The 22,972-nt window shown below is 40.9% G+C and overlaps 1 protein-coding gene across 4 annotated transcripts in view; it reads right to left on the bottom strand.

The window, feature by feature from the left end:
* Nucleotides 1–22,972, bottom strand: part of USP33 (ubiquitin specific peptidase 33) — a 91,729-nt gene that overhangs the window by 33,657 nt on the left and 35,100 nt on the right. For all 4 annotated transcript variants that reach the window (XM_074961483.1, XM_074961486.1, XM_074961484.1 and 1 more), the window contains exons 6-9: nt 19,511–19,610; nt 16,345–16,414; nt 7,072–7,185; nt 5,312–5,390 (exon numbers count right to left, since the gene is read on the bottom strand). In XM_074961483.1, the coding sequence (XP_074817584.1) occupies nt 5,312–5,390; nt 7,072–7,185; nt 16,345–16,414; nt 19,511–19,610 (363 nt within the window). The remainder of the gene's footprint in view (nt 1–5,311; nt 5,391–7,071; nt 7,186–16,344; nt 16,415–19,510; nt 19,611–22,972) is intronic.

Below are 22,972 nucleotides of genomic sequence, written 5' to 3'. Positions count from 1 at the left end.
TAAGGTACATAATCCCCTTTTATATTTAGAAGATATGCACACAGTGGTGTCAGAACAAGATGAAATAACAAAAAGCTAAAGCTGGCCACTAAATCAAAGAAGTAAAAACAAAGTAAATGCCTCCTGTCCAGTCTGGGGTGCAAAAGAGAATTAAACTGTCAGTCCAAATAATATTTCATTTTGGATTTTGTAACCTCCTACACGAATTCCATTCCATGTCACGAGGAGTCTTACTTGGCAACTTTCCTTCTCACACTTTCACTCATTACAAAGCTGATACTCTGTGCCAGGATATTTTACTTGTTAAAATATTTCTTGTGTGGTCTCTGTGACAGAGGTTCCTTGGCAAAGGGTTGCCTGTTCTTTGCAAATAACACTTAACTCAGGCTTGACAAAGTCACTACACCAAACATATTTTACAGTTTATCCATAAAAAGTAACATGTAAGGTAGCTACAGAAAGCTCATAACTCATTGAGATTCATAATCACTGCATGGTGTATGTATAGGTAATATTTAAGTAATCATATATGTATGTTGAAAGTATGCTTTATGGACTTGGTGTAAATGTTAGTCACCAGAGGATAATGTCTCAGTGATAGCCTATTCAGCAGGAGCGAGTTGCCACCCCATACTGTTTTGCCACTGATGCAATGCAGAGCTCAATTGTTTAACCTTGCTCAATACCAAAGCTTTCAATGGAAAATCATCAGAGGCAACTACAAACAATCAAAACCACTTGAAGGTAAAAAAGAAACATTATGACAAGATAGGGGTTCACCCTATGAACAGAAACAAAAAACTGTTTCAGGCTAACACAAAGGAGGGAAAAAGAAAAAATGAGTACTTGTGGCACCTTAGAGACTAAAATTTATTTGAGCATAAGCTTTCGTGAGCTACAGTGATTTTCCACTGAATCCATCTGATGAAGTGATCTGTAGCTCACAAAAGCTTATGCTCAAATAAATTTGTTAGTCTCTCTAAGGTGCCACAAGTACTCCTTTTCTTTTTGCGAATACAGACTAACACGGCTGCTACTCTGAAACCTGTCACAAAGGAGGGAAGCGTACTCTGCATCTTGCCACTGAGAAGACATCTTGAGGAACAAGGCATTCTCATGAAAAATTGATCCTGGTTTCTGTGAAGTTCTGAAACAGACTTAACATCGGGGAGTAGGAAACCTATTTTATTAGCTAGGAAAGGTAACTTATTAATAAATGTAGATGCAGCTTCACATTTTGATTTTGTTTTGTATTATAGCTATTTTTGTAGTTAAATCTTTATTCTTTGCTTACAAATATCTACTTTTGTTTTACTGCAAGTGGTTCACAAGTCTGTCTGATTTATGGGAGCAGCGATTTAAGGTAAAATTAGTAAACTGGGACACACTGCACTTTTGGGAGCAGAGGATCTGGGATTTCTGTGGGTAGTCTGTGTCCAGGGCAGCATATCTCAGAGGACTGATTCAAATGGATTGGGGTGCACCTTTTATTAACCTGCAAGGTGTAGACAGGGCTGGCATAGCCCAGGGGAAAGAGTTCAAGTGGCTGAAAGGCTAATGGTGGTAAGGAGCAGCCAAGCATGGGCGAAACTCCCTCAGGTTGGAGACAGGGGGTAACAAGGTAACTCTCAGTCCTGGGTACCCCAAGAACCATCACAATGACGTGCATCCTAATACAAGCAACAACCAAGTACTGTACCTGGTTAGCTCCTAGCTGTGCAGCTACCAGAGGTTGTCGATAAAGGAATCTAACCTCATCATATAAGATTTTCAAACTTTTTTTGCAACACCCAATCAGGACCTTACATACACTGGTGAGGAAAACAACATTTGCACCTTTCAAAAGACTCAAGTTTAATTTGTCCCAGCCCTCCAGCTGTGCCTGGACCGGAGAAGGAAACAAAGGGAACGTTGTAGATTCACACTCTAACAGCTCAGCAATTTCTTGTGGAAGGAGTGGGTGAGCTACCATGGCAATGGCACTGCTGACTTACTTTCAGTTTGAGCTCACAGCTGTTCTTATAAGAGCAGGAAGGGGGCAGAAGTTTGACCTCTTCCTGGCTTCTGCTGCTCCCATCTTCATTCATTAATTCCTAGTATTTTTGTTCTTAACCATTGTTTATTCTTGTTGTACAGGTAGCTAATTCATTAAGAGGGTATCTTTTGGTCCAGTGGTAGTAGGTTTAAGAGGAGTTTGGTACATAATCATTTGGTTACTTGCTTACAATTTATTAATGTCACCACTGTTTGGTTTCCGGGACTCTCCCTCAGCCCAATGATCTGTACACATGTAAATTTAAAACTTTTAGACCTGTTTGCCCTGGCTGGTAATTCTTTTAGGGGAAGAGATACTGTTGCAGTTCAGGACTATTGCACCTGTATTTCCCCTCAGTGGTCCAGCAAGGGCACCACCCTCAGACTCCCAGCTCCCCCTCAATTGCCTTTTGGGGAGGAGAACAACTCACTCCCATGTGACCGAGGTATTTCCAGGCTGCACAGTTCCCTGCCTTCACTATGTTATTCCTAGGGCATCACCAAATTCAGTCCATTTTGGTCAATTTCATGGTCATAGTATTCTAAAAATAATAAATTTAATGATTTCAGCTATTTAAATCTGAAATTTCACAGTGCTGTAATTGTAGGGATCCTCACCCAAAAAGGAGTTGGGGGGGGGAGGGGGAGAGGTTGCAAGGATATTGTAGGGGAGGTTGCAGTACTGCTACCCTTATTTCTGCACTGCTGCTGGCGACGGTGCTGCCTTCAGAGCTGGGCAGCTGGCTGGGATCCCAGCTCTGAAGGCAGAGCTGCCTTCAGCAGTAGCGCAGAAGTAAGGATGGCATGGTATGGTATTGCCACCCCAAACCACCCTTACTTCTGCACTGCTGTCTGCAGAGCTGGGCCCTCAGTCAGCAGCAGCCACTCTCCACCCACCCAGCTCTGAAGGCAGCAGCGCAAATGTATGGGTGGCAATACCACAATCTCCCTTAAAATAACCTTGCGCCCCCCTGCAGCTCACCTTTGGGTCAGGACCCCCAATTTGAGAAATGCTGGTCTCCCCTGTGAAATCTGTATAGTATAGGGTAAAAGCACACAAAAGACCAAATTTCATTGTGTGGGGGGGGACCAATTTTCACAGTCCGTGACGCATTTTTCATGGCCATGAATTTGGTAGGGCCCTAGTTAACCTCAGCAGAGACGGGCTGCCCAAAGCAGACCTGCTTGCTTTCTTTCTAGAGATGTTTAAGTGTGACTGCCCATGGTTATAAGTACCAAGCAGCTCTTTTTATGCAAGCTTATTTTATTCTCATGGTAAAAGCACTACAGAGAAAACATATTAAAACAAAAAAAGAACCTACACTCAAGCCCATAAGCTTGTTAGAGATCACCCCAACTCTAACATGGGCTCTGGCAGGAACAGTCTTTCAACGGTCACAAGTTCATAACAGCCTCAGATCAGAGCTAGCACCCCGTGTTAAGGCCTCCATAGGCTAAGACTTCCCAACCCTTCTCAAAGGAGTGGGGTCCTTCACAGACCTGGGGCCCCGTATATTTACTAGATCAGAAAGAAGTCCCTGAGTCCCTGAAATTTAAAACCAGGCTATTTATCCAAAAATCCTGTCTTTGTCTGTCGGGCCCTGGAGAATCCAGTTTGAACTAGTATATGCAGATCTCTCCAGTGGGGTTGCCTCAAAGGGCTAATAATGAAGGAATTACATTAGCATCCCCTCCTACAAGAGACAGTACATACAATTCCACAACAACACATACACAACTGAATTTTTAATACAATGGACTGCAAAAGGTATTTAACCTAATTCAATAAGGTTTAACTTAAATACAAATTTATTTTAATTCCATAAGATTTTACCAAGATATCACAGGATAGTGTCAGTCTGTCACAGATACAATGGCTGAAATTCAGCTTATGGGGCGGGGGGGGGGGGGGGGGAGAAGAGGGGTGAAGGCTCTTGGTCTCGCAATCCTGATTGGGAACAAGATGACCACCAGGAATTGATAAAATTTGGCTGTGGGAGACCCCAATCTCTCAGTGAGAGAGCTAGGTCACTTTAACACTGCTTTGTTTAAGCAGCCACTATGAGACCTAGTGAGTATCTTACAGTGATGTGTTGAGGAATAACATTGGAGTCTCCCCTTAAATACTTAGGGGAGTACAGAACAGTACGCTCATCCCAAATTTTAGCTTGCAAGGACTAAATTTCCCAGAAGAAATGTACGTTAATAAAGCTGCAGATGATTTTGCCATTTTTCCATATATTAGTGAATTAATTTCTTCATTTAGATACATGAATAAATTGTGGATACCCTGGTCACAACGGAAAGTCAGGATGTCAGTAATAATGAAAAGCATCTACAACAATTCTGAAGTTTGCTATTTTGACACTTACTTGACACCACAGACAGTATTTGCATATCAAAAATACATATAACCCTCCATTTCACTAATACTAACTTCATTATACTGAATTACCAAAGTTTTCCAATATAAACTACTGCAATGCAGAGAATCTGACAAAATTATTAAGGATCTGATTCTTATTACAAGACCAGAAATTGAATGTGGTCCCCACAATAGGGATTTTAATAAAATATGTTTTAAACAGTAGAATAGGTATGTTAGAACACACTTCATTAAAGATGATTTGAAGAATGCACCTACAATATAATTCAGTCACATAACCACCAGTGCCCGTGCACTACAAGTAGTTACTACCTACACAAGAGCTGGAGGACACAAGTATTCAGTATCCATAAGGCTGTAAACCAACTTAAGTAACATTCAAAAGAAAAGAAAAAGATGTGGGGCTCATTGTCTAAACAAAGAAACTAGATACTACCAACTCAGCTTAAAAATATTCAAACAGTAAATTAATATGGTAAAAGTTTGCTCTATTATATTCTTTATGTTTGCCTAGCAAGACCTTTGTGTCACTTTCTGGAACAGCTTATATGCCAGCTACTTTACTTCAGGTGACAAGTTTCTATTATTAACCATTCTGCTGCTTGTCCCTGAGAAAGGAGACATTCACAAGGATCATGGAGTTTCAGCAGTTTCTCAGCTCAATTCAGCACAGAAGTCTGTGATTCAGAAAAGTTAGAGAGGAGTTTTAGGGGATACAGATTTAAAGCATGGAAAGGTAAAAACTAAAAGTTTATGATTCGCTTGGTTTAAATACATATTTTTTTCTACTTTATGAAGTTTTAAATCCGACAATTTAATCTACCTGAATCATGCAGTTGTACCTTTGACACTTCATTGTCATAATATTGGATAATACTAAGAAAGGTTTACCTGTTGGGAGTAGCCTCGAAACGTTGGATTAATTGTTTTAATCCCTTGAAACAAAGTTGTAGGAACAACGGAACCAGGTCTGGGAAAGAAAAGTTTGGAAAAAAAATTAAATGAACTGTAATTTTCTAACTTCATTGGGATCATCATCAGTTTGATCACTGTGAGACACATTTTAACAAACTTGTTCTATATTATTCTTACCCCAATGTAATCTTTTTTTGGGGAAAGGGGGTTCTTCAATATAGAAACATCTTTCTCCCAGAGCACAGGAAAACCAAAAGTGTGAAATTGGGATTTATGTTTAAAGGCCTTCAAGCAAGCTGTAACCAAAATTAATCAGCAATATAGCAGAGAAATAATTTGGTATGCATGATAGAAGTCAATTTCCTCCAAAGACCCATTTAAAAATATTAAGGAGTATTTGTTTATTACAGGGTAAATGCAAGGAGATAAGTTTATTTGTAGAACATTAAATCCCCCTTTGAAATAAAAAAGACTCATGTCAAATGGATAGAGAGTCAAGGCCACAAAGAAGTTGTGGTCTATATATTGAGCAGCACCCATAGATGAGTGGGTGGGTAGCAGCATAGGCACAAGAACGGTATGCAAGTGACTCCAGGGTACAAGATATCCCACAGGGACAATCAATAATACATATTTTAGTCTTTAACTGTATCCAAAACCAAAAGTGAAGCCATTTTGGAAAGAAAAATTGGGAAGGAAATTCCGCACCAATCTGAATTTTAGTATAAGTTGTTGTGAATGGTTCTTCTTTTTAAAGAAGTTAATTTCTCTTACTTTTAGGTATTTTTTGAAAGGAGAGAATGTGGCTGATTTGCTCTACTCCATTTTCTCAGAAAGTACACCTAAAAACACTTTTCAGATAATTCAGGAGATAAAGAGAAAAGTAAGTATAGAGCTTCAAGACTTGTGTGGCCACAGTGCTGTTCCTGCGTGACTGCAACGTATTAACTTGGGTCTCGTCTACACATAAAATTATGGAGGAATAAAGTAGGGTGTGAATTTAAAGTAAAACAGTTATTATAAAACAAATCCATGTGTAGACAAGCCCTTACTATAGAGCCTAACAGTGCAGCTCTTTTTTTTCCTGCCTCCTCTCCACACAAATTCCAAATATCAAAAGTGATGGATTATTTATAAAAACAAGTTATTGAAATGTATAGAAGTCACTGAAATATGGGAAATCTATGTATGTAATGATGCTGTATGAAGCACATGGAAAACCAAAGTTTGCTCTATCTCAGGTTGAACTTAAAATGCTGGAAACTGGAGGCTCAATTATCCATAAAAGAGAGCTCTTATTTATAACTTACATGTTTCATTGTGTAAGGAAATCAATCTTGTCATGTTTCCTGGGACGAAAATCTAATGCCATTATGCAGGATTATGGGTTCAACTACAGGAATAGCTGAAATGAGCAAATCGTTCTTTTCAACCCGAAGGCAAACATGATGCCATTATCACTCAGCAGCTAAATGACACTTGTTTTGACTTGTCACATGATACACAGAAAAGCCTCTTCCATGTAACTTTCCCACTAAAACAAACATTAACTTCCCAAACTGCACCACACATCCTTTTAGAGTTATTTTTAAATTAATTAAATTCAAAGCCTGTAATACACCTTCTGAATATCACGCATGAGAAAACAATTGGACCTAAGACACGTTCACCGCTGTGCTGCACTGCTGTCCAAAGTTTATATATAAACATATTCCACAAGACAAGTGGTACAATACCTGTTTTTGTGCCAAAGTTCTGTCATCAGCTTGAGATAACTTTTACATATTGCTGGTTTCTTATCTGTTCGTGCTAAGCCCCCGCAGTCAAGAAAAAACTGTGTCAAGGGTGGGCTGATTAGAAGGAAGAAAGCAAGATTATTATTCTTTAAATAGTGCTTAGAGAAGTGTAAACCACCCCCTACATACATTTTAACAGCATGTTAGGGAAGGCTAATTACTGACATTTACATGGTAAACGTTTAATGATTTATTTTCCTAAACCCTCGGGTAACACTTATATATCCTGCTTATTTGGGCCACTTTGAGTGGCACAATACCCCTCACAGACCAATCCTGCCACTTGTTAGAAGCACTGGAATTGTCCAGTGGGAGCCACGTTACAAAGGCAGGTTCCCTCTAGCAAACGTAGCCACCGGGCGATCGTGGCATGTCCCTGTGATCCTTGCCCTGCAAAGTCATGATGGCTGAAAGCTGGCACTTTCTGATTATGTAATATTCTTCAAGACATTTTCAGATAACTTTCATAACTAATATTTTAAAAATATTCCTTAATGTCTTACAAGGATAGTATTAAAATATATCACTGTAGGGACAGGCTATACAGAAAATTACAGAATTTTAGAATTACAGAAAAGCTTGATCTGGAAAATCTAACTTTTTTTGGAACAAATAGGTGGGTTAGTTCCAATATTTATTATTTTAAGCAGCACTGAGAGAATAAGTTTTTTCCTTAAAATATACACTTTACCATGCAGAGGAAGAAAACACTGGGAGACTACCTTTAAAGGGATAGGTTTCAGAGTAACAGCTGTGTTAGTCTGTATTCGCAAAAAGAAAAGGAGTACTTGTGGCACCTTAGAGACTAACCAATTTATCTGAGCATAATTATGCTCAGATAAATTGGTTAGTCTCTAAGGTGCCACAAGTACTCCTTTTCTTTTTAAAGGGACATCAACTAAAAAAAAAATCACTAATGACAGAAAACTGTTTACATACAAGTACTGGACCGCCTAAGATTACTACTATGGAGATTAAAGAGAAAAAGTCTCAGCATCAGTTTACTTTGTGCATTTGACAACCTTTCAAATACAGAAGTCTATTTCATTGTTTCCCATGTATAGTTTATCATTTTTCTATATTTGTGTGGGTGTTTCTCACAGAAACAGTGGGAAAACATTTTGGAAAAAAAAATCAAAGCATATTCTAAAACCATAAAAATTAGCAGGGAGACTCAGAAGTAGGTGTAGTAATGTGCCTGAAACTATCCTAGCTCCTTTTTCTAAAACGATAATGTCACATTAAGGAACATACCTCACATGAGTAGTGAGAACTGATATTAAGATTTCTCTTGGGAATAATACATTTTGTAGACTCTAAATTGAACTGCTGTTAACTAGTTTGGGTAACCCAGTGCTTCCAAGCTTTCAAGAGGTGTTTTAAATAGGTGTTTAAAAATAATTTAAGTATTGGTTGTACATACCTTTGTTGAAGAATCTGTTAATGAAAACATGAGTAGTCTAGGGATACGTCAATCAAATGCTGGTACCTCTCTCTGACCCGCCCACCTGTCACCCTAATCCCCTCTCCACTGCGTATTACTTCTGGAGCCAAGACTGACTAGGGACCAGAAGCAAGGGGTGGCATGTGACCCTTCTAAGAATTCCCCCGGCTGCCCTCTACCACTTGGAGTCAGTTTCAGCCCTGTAGGACCTCCCCAGGAGCAGTTTTGACCAATTATGGCAAGTTCCGGAGTGGGGTGACCCATCTGGAAGAGGGTCATGGTCCTCTGCCAAATGGCATGGGTTTCACCCCCATAAGCCCTCCCATAAGGCAAATGTATACCAATCAAAATAGATATAGCACAAGGGTCTAGGTGGGAACCCCCAACCTCTGGAGCTCAACGTTCGGACGGTTGACTGCACTGCCCCTGGAAAACCCATCACTGCGTAGAACAGGCAGTCTTGTTTCCAGTGTATTTTTCAGAAATTGTGGATACACTGAAGAAAAATGGCCTCTTTCACTACCCCCATGAGAACTACGGAGTTCATTTTAGCTCTGAGGATGCTTGGCTGCCTGCAAAGAAAGCTCTACTTCAGCGACTATTCTGAGGAAAAGGAGGGGAGCCCTTTGGCCTTGCCGTTGATGGATACACCAGAACCTGACCCCCAGATTCAAGCGCTCATGAGGCAGACTGATGAGCATGATGGACACCTGTCGTCTGCTCCCATGAAGGAAAAGGACCACGGCTCATTGGAGTCACCATCGGATAAGGTGAAAGGAGAAGACTTTGCTCAGGTAAATAGACTATAAAAAGTGGTGGTCAAGGATGAGATACAATGGGGTAGGAACTGACCTGGGGTTGCATAAATCTAACAACAGGGGACTTACAGCTGTTTCTTTTCCAAAAATCTCTCACCAGCTCAATGCCACCTTTCTAGAGGTGGCCCTGGACAGCATTACATCAGGGAGCAAAGATGAAATCAGGCCCAACATGTTTTTGCTCAACACCAAGACAAACTATTCAAGAGGACATCGAGCGTGAAGAGGGCAACAGCTCTATGGATTTAAGGAAGGTCCTTGGCATAGATCTAGCTGAGCCAGTGCCACATCGTTAACGTAAAAGAGTTATGCAGTCTATTGTACATGTTTCTTTTTATGCTGTCCTTAATCACTGTCTTAGGGAGAAGCTTTCTGAGGATTGTGAGGGCTGTGTTATAGATGCTCCAGCTCAGTAGCATCATGACTGTGTGAATTGGACTTCAAGCTCCGGGCCCTGTGTGCTAACTTGTGTTTGGAAAGTTTAAACACAGTTATTGCCATTGGCTATATAATGCAATATCTGTGCTTAATCCAAGAAAATGTAGCACTAAGGGTGACCTTGGTAAATGCTCTGCAAAGCTCTTGAGACTCCAACAGTATTTTAAACAAAATTATCAAACCGAGTAATACCACTTAGCACATTATATTGACTGCCTGATCCACACAAAAAGTTACAGAACTCTGCTTAGGAAGAAGACTACAGTACTTGTAAGAAATCAGAAAGGATTAAGTTAGAGGGGACAAACATGATATAAAATATAATAAAACTTGGTATTTGTAAATAAAACCATCTATTGAAAATGGCTTTGTGACTATCTGTGTTTCTGTTACAAGGTCTGAGTGGTCCTTAAACAAGATGAAAGATTTGATGGGGCATCTTGATTTGTTTTCAAGGGCTATATGTCTTTTAAATAAAAAACAGTTTCGGAATACCCAGCTATTGTGTCTTTAAGAAAAGAGACCTATTTACAGCAAAAAGCTGAAATGCATGTAGTAAAATGCAGGGTAGAAATAATACACAAAGCTCCCATATTTTGTATAGAACATGGATGTTTGAGAAATGTGGTTGCGTACAATACAGCTGATTCAACCCCATGGAACCATATTGGTTTAACCACAACCTCCTGAAAAAATGGGGTTGAACTATTGCCTTCAGATGTAATCACACACCCATGTTTCCTTAACATTACAATGGAGATAAAAGATTGTATCTAAAGGATTTGGGGGACAAAGCTGCCAAAAAGTTATGGGGCAGGGTCATTTTTAAAATTTTACAAAGGCTAATGAGAACAGAAAAATACTAAAGAGATGCCCCCTAGGGGAGACTCTCAAACTGTCATGTCTGAGAATGAGGAGGCTGTATCTGATCCTGGTCTCCTACGGGCTATGGTGACTCTCACATGGAGTCTGATTTAGAAATTCAGAAGGCTCTGTAGAGGGCTTCTCCTTGTCTACATTCCATCTACTCCTGATGATCCCTGCGGTAGCCCCTTGGAAACTGACTCTCAGATAGGGTCTGATGTAGAAGACACACCTATGGTATTACAGAGGAACCCCCATACACCTCTGCAGTTGCAGATCCCCAAACAGATGTGTATAGGGAGCAAGTGAGAAGCTGGCAATGGGAATTAACTAGATTTAGCTGTGCAGCATATTCTGAAGAATTTTGTTTTGTCAATCTTGAGAGGATGAATTCAAGCTGGCAGGTTGTGGATGTTAGGATATAGATATTCAGGCCTGTCTGTAAAGGCCTATACTCTAAGAATTTAGGTGTATTCTTATCACTTAGCTAGTTATAGAGGTATAAAAGACAGGTTTCAGAGTAACAGCCGTGTTAGTCTGTATTCGTAAAAAGAAAAAAGAAAAGGAGTACTTGTGGCACCTTAGAGACTAACCAGTTTATTTGAGCATGAGCTTTCGTGAGCTACAGCTCACTTCATCGGATGCATAGCATATCGTGGAAACTGCAGAAGACATTATGGTCTCTGTGTGTATATAATGTCTTCTGCAGTTTCCACGATATGCTATGCATCCGATGAAGTGAGCTGTAGCTCACGAAAGCTCATGCTCAAATAAACTGGTTAGTCTCTAAGGTATAAAAGAGAGAATCAAAATCACTGTCTGCCAGTGTAAGGTCCTTCTCTTACTGTGACAGTCTGAGGCCCTGTTCTTAGGCTAAGGCCTTTGGCTAAGCAACAGAGGCAGCCATAAGCTGGGAAGTGAACGGTCACATCCTCACATTCCAAACTAGTCACATTGAAATAAGGTGCTATTGGGCTGTTAGGAATACAATCCTGTCCTGATAATGCCTATCACCTCCAGAGAAAGGGAAGTGCCTAGAAAATGTAAAAGGAAACTTAGTTTGATAGCATCCTGTCTGGCAAGAACTCACTTATCAATAGCTGGGATGTGAAATCCTCATTTCTGTGTTGTTCTATCATTGTAGTCCCCATTTCCCCATTGTTTGTCTGTATAATCTCTGTCTGGTTCTGTGATTGTTTCTGTCTGCTGTATAATTAATTTTGCTGGGTGTAAACTAATTAAGGTGGTGGGATATAATTGGTTAAATAATCATGTTAGGACTGGTTAGTTAAATTTCAGTAAAATAATTGGTTAAGGTATAGCTAAGCAGAACTCAAGTTTTACTAAAAGAAAAGGAGTACTTGTGGCACCTTAGAGACTAACAAATCTATCTGAGCATAAGCTTTCATGCTCAAATAAACTTGTTAGTCTCTAAGGTGCCACAAGTACTCCTTTTCTTTTTGCGGATACAGACTAACATGGCTGCTACTCTGAAACCTGTCAAGTTTTCAGTCTGCAGACTGCATAGTCTGCAGTCAATCAGGAAGTAGGAGGGAAATGGGAACAGGAAATGGGGGTGGGGAAATTGGAATCATGTTTTGCTAAGGGGGGGAAATGGAAACAGGGAGTGGGGGTGGGGAAATTGGAATCATGTTTTGTTAAGGGGGAGAATAGGAACAGGGACACAGGTAGGGCTCTGTGGTGTCAGAGCTGGGAAGGTGGACGCTAAGGAAGGAAACTGGAATCATGCTTGCTGGAAGTTCACCCCAATAAATATCGAATTGTTTCCACCTTTGGACTTCGGGTATTATTGCTCTCTGTTCATGCGAGAAGGACCAGGGAAGTAAGTGGGTGAAGGAATAAGTCCCCTAACAGTGGAAGCCATGCACAGGGAGATACAGTTAGTTCTTGACAACATTAATGGTAGGCTAGCCCTAGATTATTTTGTTCAATTACATGTAGAGAGCTGTAATTTAAACAATCCTTAAACAATCTTCAGTAAGATGAACTAGGGATGACCTCTCTACTGACGATTTCTTAAATCAGGTTGGTAAACTGCTACAGAGTAAGAGAGAGATACATGTTCATGGGACATTACGCTGCATTTCGATAGTTGTAAAATAAACATGGGTGGGAATGGCTGTAGAGTTTCCAATTCTATCCTCAATAGTCTACTCGACCATAAAGAGAGAGAGTCTTTAGTAGACTTGTCTTACATTGGTACTACTTTGTGTTTTGTGTGTGACCTCCTGGCTGTCATGTCTGATGGTAAACCTACAGATGCAAAACTGTTAAGATGGAGCAAGAAAGCTGCATGAGACACTAAGGTGGTCAAATTAAAAAAAATTATGCTTGGCATTTCCATGATTTCTGTAAAAACGCTCTTGAAACAAGAGGACCTTTTCACACAGCGATGGGATTTCCAAGGGGGCAGTGCTGCTGACTGGTCAACCATTGAGCTCCAGAGAGGAGAGTTCTGGGCTAGACCCTTGTGCTATACCTATTCTGATTGGTACACAAAAAGGGTCTATGGTGGTGAAACCCATGCTGACTGGTAGAGGACAGTGGGAGGAAATCTTAGAGGGGCCACATACCATATCTTGCTTCCTGATCATGTCAATCTCGGCCCCAGAAGCAATACCCCAGGAGGAGGAGGTTACTGTGACAAGTGGGTGTGTCCTTAGGGGTCAGGGAATGGGGTCTACATTTGATTGACAACGTACCCCTAGACTAATCCGTCAAACCTACCGTTGGTGTTGATAAGACTTATGTCTGGTATACACTAGAAAGTTAGGTCAACATAAGGCAGTTTACAACCTAACTCCATAAAGGTCTACACTACAATGGTGCTCCTGCTGATGTAAGACGCCCACTACATCAACTTAACTCCACCTCTGCAAGAGTTGTAGCGCTTAGGTCGATGTAGTTAGGACAACGGAGCGTCTGTGTAGTCACTGTGTTAATTACATTGCCAGGAGCTGACAGCGCGGAGCCCCGCCACCACCTCCTGGTGAGGAACTGGGGGTTGGGGAGGGAGGAGAGCTTGGAGCCCTGCTGCTGCCTCCCAGTGAGGGATGGTGCAGGGGGAGGAGGGGAAGGAGAGATCCTCTCCCACCCCACGCCCAATCCTTCACCCGCAGGCAGCCAGGCTTGGGCTCTTCTCCCCCACCATCGCACATCAGGAGGGGTCAACACCCCATAATGCCCCACACTGTCAGTTACATTGGTGGAAGCACTCCTGGGGAGGACATGCACCGCCAACAGGAGGAACTAGCATGGATATGAAATACCACAGTAATTATTGCAGTGGCTGTACATCGACCTAACCTAGGTTGATTTAATTTTGTAGTGTAGACAAGGCTTTAGGGCAGGGGTGGGCAAACTTTTTGGCCCAAGGGCCACATCTGGGAATAGAAATTGTATGGTGGGCCATCAATGCTCACAAAATTGGGGTTGGGGTGCGGGAGCGGGTGAGGACTCTGGTTAGGGGTGCGGGCTCCAGGGTGGGGCCAGAAATGAGGAGTTCAGGGTGCGGGAGGGGGCTCCAGGCTGAGGGAGGTTGTGGTGCGGTGGGGAGCCTCAGGGGTGCAGACTCTGGGCAGTGCTTACCTCAAGCAGCTCCCGGAGGCAGCAGCATGTCCCTTCTCCGGCTCCTACACGGAGACACGGACTGGCAGCTCTGCATGCTGCCCCGTCTGCAGGCACTGCCCCCGCAGCTCCCATTGGCAGTGGTGCCAGCCAATGGGAGCTGCGGGGGCGGTGCTTGGGGCAGGGGCAGCATGCAGAGTGGAGCTGCCCCTACTCATAGAAGACGGAGGGGAGCAGCCCTCGACCCTGCTTCCTGGCTGGACTGCCGGAGGGGGGCCATGCTGCTACTTCCGGGAGCCACATGGAGCAGCCCCCGACCTTTCTCCCTGGTTGGAACGCCCTTTACCTGGTTGGAACGCCCCCAACCTTTCTCCCAGTGGGAGCTTGAGCGCCTGATTAAAACATTTGGCAGGCCGCATCCAGCCCGCGGGCCGTAGTTTGCCCACCCCTGCCTTAGGGTATGTAGACATACTCACAGTGTGCTTTTCAATATGCATATGCTGTAGCAATTTAAAATCAACTGGTGGCCCAAGGAAATTCTAGGAACTATAACCTTGACCTCTCCCATACCATTAATATTGACCAGAAACAGTAGTTAACTGGTTCCTGATCTATAAGAGATATTTTGTTAGAACAAAAAATATATTTGAAAAAGCATTTGGTCCTTTCCCTCTCTTCTTGCCAAATTTCCGGGCTATCTTCCACCTTTTTATTTATTTTTTCATTAAAAGACTTCAAAAAAATCCCACAGCGTTTTTTGACAATAGCAAGGACCTCAGAGCAAATAATGAGGAGTGGATAGCTCACTGTACTGAATCCAGGAAACCTGGGTTCTATTCCTAACTGTACCACTGGCCTGCAGGGTTGACCATGGGGTAGTCACTTCCTTTCTCCGTGCTTCAATGTACCCATCTATGAAACGGAGATAAAGATACTGATTTCTTTTGTAAAGTACTTTGTAATCTACTGGTGAAAAGCCTTACATAACAGCTAGGGATTATAATTATTAATACCAAATCCTAACTCAGCACAGTTTTGGAGTGGGAAGTCTCAAACAGAAAACATAATAGTCAGCAATAAATCATTAAGCATAATAATAAAAGTCTCAGTTTGTTTTTGGTTCATTATATAAGAGGAACAGCTAGCAAGACTGAAATTCAACAAATGTACTTTAAGTCAATAGGTTAATTAACAATCTACAAGGACAGGCTATTTTATAACTGGAAACATTTAATAAAAAATGGAAACAAAAATGAACCAAATATCCCTGATACTTTCAAGTATATAGCTATGCAGCTCTTTCTGATCTATGAATATTTAGGGATAAAATAAAAATCTTTCTAAATGATTTCACTTCAATTTTTATCATTACTTATGTACATTATGTATGTTTAGTATATAATTAGAATCTTGAAATTCTTTGATCTATTTTTGAGATTAAGATCCAAGTAGTTCAAGTGTTTAATCAACTGTGTTTTATATCAGCTGCTTTTATAATTTTTATAAAATTTGCAAGTTTAAACTTCTGTCACTAAAAGATTACATCATGCCACCTCATTTTAATTGCTATAAATAGCAATGTGAAAACTTCCCAGACTGAAAGATAACATGGTAAAAAGGAATTTAAAGCTCGCTTATGCCCCATACATCATATTACCATTTGCTGACTGGAGAAGAACGAAAAAAAACAACAACTCAAGTATCAAAGAATGGCCCTACACTTAAAAAGAAGACCTGGATATTTATGGCCAATTCTCTTTTTAATTTTTAGAACTATAATTGTTGGTTGAGGGCTGTGAGATATTAGAGAGGAGGCGGGAAAACAAACCCACATACTGCTATTCAAGGGAAACTATATACATATCCTACAACTCTTAAGTAATACCATTGATTTCAATATCACTATTCATGCTACTGCAAGATGAGGCTACCAAACACATCAAAATGAGGTTTATACTGGTATGATTTTTCTAAAACTTTTTTGAGGGTCTGGTTTGTAACTGAAGACATGAAGATACACATACCTACTTTAAGGTTACATTTAACAGCCATTTTCCTTACCAATTGGAAAGAGCTTGTAAAGCTGCATTCATGTAACAAGTGTTTCCAATATTTTTCAATCCTTTAAGACCTGTAAACAGGAAAAATACATCAAGCAAGCTAAAATTTAAAAATAAACTTGTAGCAAATTAATCTTTCCACTCAAAAATTTACTAGTCAAATTTTGCTCCCAGCTACACCTCTGCAACCCCTTTGAGACCAACAGGATTGCACAAGTGTAAGTAAGCACAATTTGATTCCTAAACAGATAAATTATTTCAACTCCTATTTTGCTGTTGGTTGATTATAATACCTAGCGTAAGTGGCTTTTATTTTACCTTTTTATTCACACTTAGTATCTTTATGTATATTTGCAGAGTGACACAGTTTTGAAGAAAAATTATAAAGATAAGGGTTTGAATGTTTTAATTTTACTTGCATTTAATGAGTTTATTAGTTCAAATGCATTCTATCTGTATATGCCTGATGTCTAAACCTGTCAGTTATATAACTGACAGGTTTTTAGGAGGATTTATCAATGGCTTTTCAATACCTTTAATCTGTGCAATGAATATTTAGATTATATAACAGTACATACAGTTTTCTCAATGTGTAATTATATTTGCAAATGAATCAGTTTTAGTTAATTTATGTTCTTTTTATCTCTCTTTCCTGTATAGATTTATTAAGTGTGAATATTTATTCAGGACAGCTTCGTTCACCCTCTCCAAGAAAATCGTATTTTCAGACTAGGACTACTTCTTTTCTTAATTAACTCAGCAAACATTATATACACTCACTCCATCTATAGCACAAGTTATAATGGGGAAAACTTTCATTATAGGGCTCAACTGGTAAGCATTAAAATATTTGAGCAGTCTGTACCCATGCAAGTAGTCCTAAGGGCTTCAAAAAGACAACTCCTGCAAGTCAGAACTAGCAACTATTACACAGTCATCTCAGTTCAATTCAATTAAATTTTATTGGCATGACAGGTTATACAAGTGTTGCCAAAGCATAAATGAAATCAATAAAATAGAAGTTGGTCTCAAAATATAATAAAGTTCTTCTACAAGAATAATTGCAATGTACTACTGAAAACAATCTAATCACTACTTCTAATTACCAAGAAAAGTTACACAGCATTTAAAAAAAATATTTAGCCATCAGACAAAGCCTTCAGCTCAACAGTCTGAAAATTAACTGAGACACAAGAAATGCATCTCATCATTTTAATATATGAGAGAAAGGATTCTGCAAGTTCCAGTATTATTTTTAGAAAACTTACTGGGTTAATTCAGCTAAATTAACCAAAAATATTTTCTAAAAACAAACAAGCAAAAAAAATAGGACTTAGCTTATACGAACTGAGAAAGTCTCCTTTCTCTCTCTCTCCATTTCCCATCGCTCAACCTACATCAGACTGCCATTCCTGATTCTTCCCACCAGGAAGACTAATTCTAATTTGAGGCAGAAGGAATACCAGTCACAGCTAAGGAGATACAGTACTGAAATACACTGTATTTGAAAAAAACTTTTTGAAGTATTCTATTGTATGTATTATATATAATTTCATAGGCTCTGCCTGATTCTGCAGGCACTTACACATGATCAACTTCAGTGGGATTGTTCACAAGCATAAACTTAAGTAACTGTGTAATCATTTAAAGGATTGGGCTTTTATTCAATACAAATTTATTTAGCGACATTTTTAACAACTTATTGGTATAGTTTTCACCAAGTAGTAACTGAACTATTCACTGGACTTACATTTAACACTGCTTCATTCTGCTCTCCAGTATATGCTTTGTCAGAAACATTTAACGTTTGTTTTTAAATAAAACATTAAGATAAATTTGACTTGTGAAAGCTTATTCTTTCTTGAAGCATATACAGTGCTAATGGGAATTAGAATACAACTTTATCCATACAGCAACTTTCATATAAAGTGTATCCCCAGAACACTTCATAGGGTTAAATACAAATAAAAGCAGGAGGAGAGAAACTAATGCATTGACAGGTGATAAAAAACAGGTTTTTTCAAAGATTTAAGAGCAGATGGTGAATCAGTGAGGTGGAGACACACAGGATCCAGGGACAGTTCAGTGAGTGGTTTGAGCATTGGCCTGCTAAACACAGGGTTGTGAGTTCAATCCCTGAGGGGACCATTTAGGGATCTGGGGCAAAAATTGGGGATTGGTCCTGCTTTGAGCAGGAGGCTGGACTAGATGACCTCCTGAGGTCCCTTCCAACCCTGATATTCTATGAGGAAGGCTATACCAAATGGCAAGAGCTGCAGAGGAAAAGGCTTTGGGCCAACAACAGGGAGGCTGAAAGCTGGTGCTAGCTGAGTCAAGGGAGAACAGAGACAGAGAGAGAAACAAGGTCCATGAGATAGAAACATCTCCCCATCATTGATAAGAGAAGGAATTGCCTTGACATGTTCACTGGTGTCTAAACAAAGCAGCTCAGTAAAATATAACCAGCAGATAAAGTGAAGGAAGTAGTAAACAAAAATTATTCTTTATAAAAGTGATCCATATGAGAGACTTCGAAGAGATGCCACACGGGGTTCGTTTGTTAAATGACGAATAAAACCCTCTCAGTTTTGGGAGTTTCATTACGCTTCCCCCTTACATTTTCCCCTTTTCCATTATATAAATACCAGGCTTGGGTTAACTTTTGCACTGATAGCATTTGTCAGAGCATGAAATCCATTACTAACAAAACAAAGTGCTGGGAACTGCAGACCCAAAACGTTAACCAGTATTCAGAAAGCATTCATATAAAGCATCTTTAAAAAAAAAAAGCAAAAATGTTAAAACAAATTTTGCAATACCTACCCAGTTACCAGTGTGGCTATGACACATATTTCAGTCCAATGAAAACTAGCAACTACACTAAACATCACGACTGCTTTCTTTATCAGTGACTGATGTACTACAAATAACACCATGAGAGCCTCTTCTCTGAAGAAAAGGAAAGGATGCTGCAGTTAAGCATCAAACTGAAAATGCAGCTCTTATTTTAGAATGGGGGAAAATAGTTCCAGCTGGAATAGATGTAATTTCTAAACAGCTGGGGAATGGATTCAAAGAAATACTCATACATGGTGGAATTACTGAAGTGAGGGCATGGACGGAGCAATTAGTTGACAGTGTAGGCTTTAATCCTCCAGTTTCATTACCTCTTGTCTTCAGTTCATCTTCTTCCACCTCTGTATCTAAAGCATCAAATACAGCACCTAGAGGAATCTTCAGTGTTGGATTACCAGGTATTTTAAAATCCTTATTAGAAGAAAAGGCAAAATATAAAAGTGTGATTATGTTTATAAATCCATTTTTTCTTTAAGTGTTAGTACAGTTTTACTAACATATGCCTATGAACTAAACATAGGAGTGCATTCAAAATAACTGCCTTCTAAATGCATGTTTCTTTTTATGTAAAGCAAAAGTACTTGGCAGCTACGCTATGAAAGTTTACTAATTCAAGCAGGTACGTATGGTAAGAATACAGCACTGCACCATTTTCTGGAAAACGTTGAGAAAATAAATCAGTCAAAATACAATGCCAAGCACTGTAAGATTTCCTGCCACCGCTTCAGGAACAGCAAGCCTGCTTTGCAATTCACCACATAACAATGGATTATAACACCAAGTTTATAAAGGATTACATGAAAGTCAGCACAAAAATTTGCCATCAGATGGCCTACTGCATTTAATCAAGAGAGACAGAAGCTGTCGAAAAGGGATCCTAGTGGCTCCGGTCAGCACCCTGACCGCCTTTTGGGTTGGGAACCCCATGGCCACAGTACCGCTGACTGGGCGTTAAAAGTCTGGTTGGTGGTGCTGCAGAGCTAAGGCAGGCTAGTCCCTACCTGTCCTGGCTCCATGCTGCGTCCCGGAAGAGGCCAGCAGGTCCGGCTCCTAGCGGGGAGGCCACAGAGCTCTGCACGCTGCCCCCACCCTAAGCACCGGCTCCGCACTCCCGTTGGCCTCCAGGGCCTGTGGGCGAGAGCAGTGTGCAGGCCCGCCTGCTGTACCTCCGCCTCAGAGCTGGACCTGCTGTTGGCCGCTTCCAGGGTGCAGCGCAGTCCACGGTGCCATGACAGACAGGAAGCCTGCCTTAGCCCCCCCACTGTGCTGCTGATCGGGAGCCGCCAGCAGTAAGTCTGTACCCCAACCCTGAGCCCAAAACCCCTGCCCTAGCCCTGAGCCCCCCCAAACCTGGAGCACCCCTGCACCCTAAGCCCCTCATCCCCAGCCCCACCCCAGAGCCTGCATCCTCAGATGAAGCCCTCATCCCTCCTGCTCTCAACTCCCTGCCTCAACCCGCAGACCCCCTCCCACACCCTGAACCTCTCATTTCTGGCCCCACCCCAGGCCCGCACCCCCAGTTAGAACCCTCACCCCCCCTTGCACCCTAACCCCCTGCCCCAGCCCAGTGAAAGTGAATGAAGGTGGGGAAGAGCAAGCCACCAAGGGAGGGGGAATGTAGTGAGCAGGGCCTTGGGGAAGGGGGCGTGGCCTAAGAGAAGGGGCAGAGCTAAGGTGTTCGGTTTTGCGGGATTAGAAAGTTGGCAACCCTAACAGAGATGCAGTATGAGATAGGCAAATTGTTATTGTATTTTATGTTTTCCTGTGAGCACATAAGGGGAGAAAATCCCAAACAAAATTTTAAGATAAAAAGCAACACAAATGTCACAAATAATGCTTATTTCTCCTTATGCAATGTCATGTATGCTGCAACTTCCTTGAGCGTAGAAAAACAATTGGGTATTGGATGCATTTCAAATCTGAATTCTGCAATCATGCCAAACGTTATTTTTAAGTCAAGACACCATATATTTCAGGAGCACACGTGAATAACATCAGAAAATCGAATATATTTAGCTGAACCACTACACAATTAGAATTATGTGGTTGGTGTTTTAAGAAAAAAAATGTATTATGCCTTGTGTCAAATCTACTAATAATTAAAACTGAAAACAAGCTAAAAAGTTATACAAGTATTTTTTAAATAATTTCTTCAGGGGTATTTTTCCCCTAAAACTTCTGTGACTTCCCTAACAATATTCAGGTTTCAAAGTATCAGCCGTGTTAGTCTGAATCTGCAAAAAGGAAAGGAGGACTTGTGACACCTTAGAGAGTAACAAATTTATCTGAGCATAAGCTTTCGTGAGCTACAGCTCACTTCATCGGATGCAATCAGTGGAAAATACAGTGGGGAAATTTATATACACAGAGAACATGAAACAATGGGTATTATCATACACACTGTAACAAGAGTATTGTATAATTTTCTTTAAATCAACTTCTTGTAATTTTTGGATTTATTGTGCTATGTTCTTTCCCAGAAAAAAAAAGTTTTCATTGGCATTGTGCTTTTATTCACTTTACTCTTTACACACTTATTTTTTATCCTTGTATTTGAACGTCAGCTGTCATTTAACAAGTAGTTAGGCATATAAATAGATAAGTGTCTATCCAACATTCTTCACATTAAAATAACTCATCTAGTGACTACAGGGAAATTCTGATGCAGCTTCTCAAGGAAAATGCTGTATGTCTAAATATTAATTATTTAATATTCCAATGTGGACAGCACTGTTCAAAAGGTCCAGTCCTGCAAAACCCGCAACTCTCACTGATTTCCGTGGGAGAACACGTATATGCTGGATGTGCAAGTCACTACCTTCTCCAAGGAAGGTATTTACAATCTACTTTTAATATATGCAGCAGAGTTTATTTAATGGCATAGTTTTAGCTTGTACATGGAAGCCTTAAATACCTGGTTTTTTTTCCCCTGCTTTCTTTATTTGTCCCAATTCAGCTATTTCTTTTTCATTCATTGGAAAAGCTTATGAGGTTATACACACAACTTGATGGCATTTCTCTGTAATGTAATTACTTTAGAATGCAACATCTGATCAATTCCAAAATATTCTTGGCATCAATGGCCAGAACCATAATCATTCTGGTGAAAATCAGAAAGGAGGAAAACGGGGGACATGTGAAGCCCATGCCATCTGCTAGCACAGCCAGAGCTTCAAGCACCTCTGCAATTATCTATAGATCAAACAACTCTTTGAGGGCACCCATTAACACTTTCCAGCCTAAGAATACCTCATCTCCTCTCTACCCATCCCTCCCCATAGAGTTTAATATGTTGACACCATCAATGACTTATCTCCCAGACAATTAATAATGGCGGGGAATGGGGTGGGGTAAAAAGAGGAAAGGGGAAAATGGTGGTGTGCATATAGTCCCCGGCAGATGGGGCGGGAAATGAGGGGCACTGGTGTGTGGCAGGGCTGTCCCTAGCTATTCTGGGGCCCTAAGCAGCCCCGCTGCGGAGCTCAGGGGAGTGGGGGAGGGACGGGGCTGGGGCGGAGCAGGGACGGGAAGAGGCAGGGCTGGAAGAGCTGGAGCAGGGGCTGGAGCAGCACACAGCTGCGCAGGGCGCCAGGAAATTTGGTGCCCCAAATTTCCTGGTGCCCTACGCAGCTGCGTACTTTGCGTATGGGTAAGGACGGCCCTGTGTGTGTGTCAGGAAGTGATGGAAGACACACAACTCCTGATGAGGAGAAAGTGTGGGGTCCTAGTATGAAGGAGGGAACACAGATTGTCCATGGCATGGAGGGGCATAG

The sequence above is a fragment of the Natator depressus genome, chromosome 8 (assembly GCF_965152275.1).
Source record: "Natator depressus isolate rNatDep1 chromosome 8, rNatDep2.hap1, whole genome shotgun sequence".
Classification (NCBI taxonomy): domain Eukaryota; kingdom Metazoa; phylum Chordata; order Testudines; family Cheloniidae; genus Natator; species Natator depressus.
The sequence above is the reverse complement of the archived record's forward strand: the minus strand, read 5'-3'. Positions and strand labels throughout refer to the sequence as shown.